Source organism: Penaeus monodon, chromosome 20 (genome assembly GCF_015228065.2).
Source record: "Penaeus monodon isolate SGIC_2016 chromosome 20, NSTDA_Pmon_1, whole genome shotgun sequence".
NCBI classification, from domain to species: domain Eukaryota; kingdom Metazoa; phylum Arthropoda; class Malacostraca; order Decapoda; family Penaeidae; genus Penaeus; species Penaeus monodon.
Window position 1 is genome coordinate 43,074,735 of NC_051405.1, and position 830 is coordinate 43,075,564.

Sequence of the window (830 nt, forward strand, 5' to 3'; positions counted from 1 at the left end):
TATTTTTCTGGATGTTATCCATTGTATATCATTATTATGCGTTTTTGGAAGGCACCCATCCTGAGCCCTATCAAGAGTTCCCGTGTGAATGTGCCTGTATGGCCATGACCATGTATAAAGGTATTCCTAGATACATACAAATATACATATACGTATACAGGAATCAATATTTGTTTTTACATAGACCAAGACGCGATTTTTTTGGAAGGGGATAATCTCGTATATGTTTTCACCAGGTGTGGTGACGGGACGTGTTTGAGGAAGAACAGCATTTGCGACGGCAGAGTGGACTGTGGCAACGGGGAGGATGAGGACCAGCGAATCTGTGGTACGGCTCTTGAATTTGTGCGTTGACTTGCAACTGTGACTCCATTTCGAGTTGTAGGACTGTCTATTTTGGCGGACCCCATATCTTTTAAGCATAGGCTAGAAAGTTAGTCGAGGTATTCACCAAATCGATCTCTTTCTATTTAATTTTTTTCTACTTTCTACTAAGCCTTTTCTTTTAGGACTGACTTCTCTCAATCCTAAGAGGGCTAAATACCTCCCGAACGCTCAGAGATTCAGAAATAGGTTTTTAATCCCAGTATCAACGACTCTCACTCACTTATGACTCCCCCAAACGTCCGCAGCAACTTTCAAGAGAGGCTCCTTCGACCCTTCGTGTGCCCTGAACTGCACCAACATGAATGGAGACAAGGTTTGCATCCCAGCCATCTGGTTGTGCGATGGAATGGCCGACTGCGCCGACAGCCTGGATGAAGACGCGCTCCTGTGTCCCTTCAATAGTGAGTGTCTTAGACGTTGAGAGAGCATTTCATTCGGCTGAT

At 44.6% G+C, this 830-nt stretch overlaps 1 protein-coding gene across 1 annotated transcript in view; it reads left to right on the top strand.

Moving 5' to 3' along the window:
• The window catches only part of LOC119586003, a 5,741-nt gene extending 4,933 nt beyond the window's left edge, over window positions 1-808 (top strand). The window contains exons 12-13 of the mRNA XM_037934715.1: window positions 237-328; window positions 633-808. Coding sequence (XP_037790643.1) covers window positions 237-328; window positions 633-808 — 268 coding nt within the window. The remainder of the gene's footprint in view (window positions 1-236; window positions 329-632) is intronic.
• Window positions 809-830: the final 22 nt, after the last annotated feature.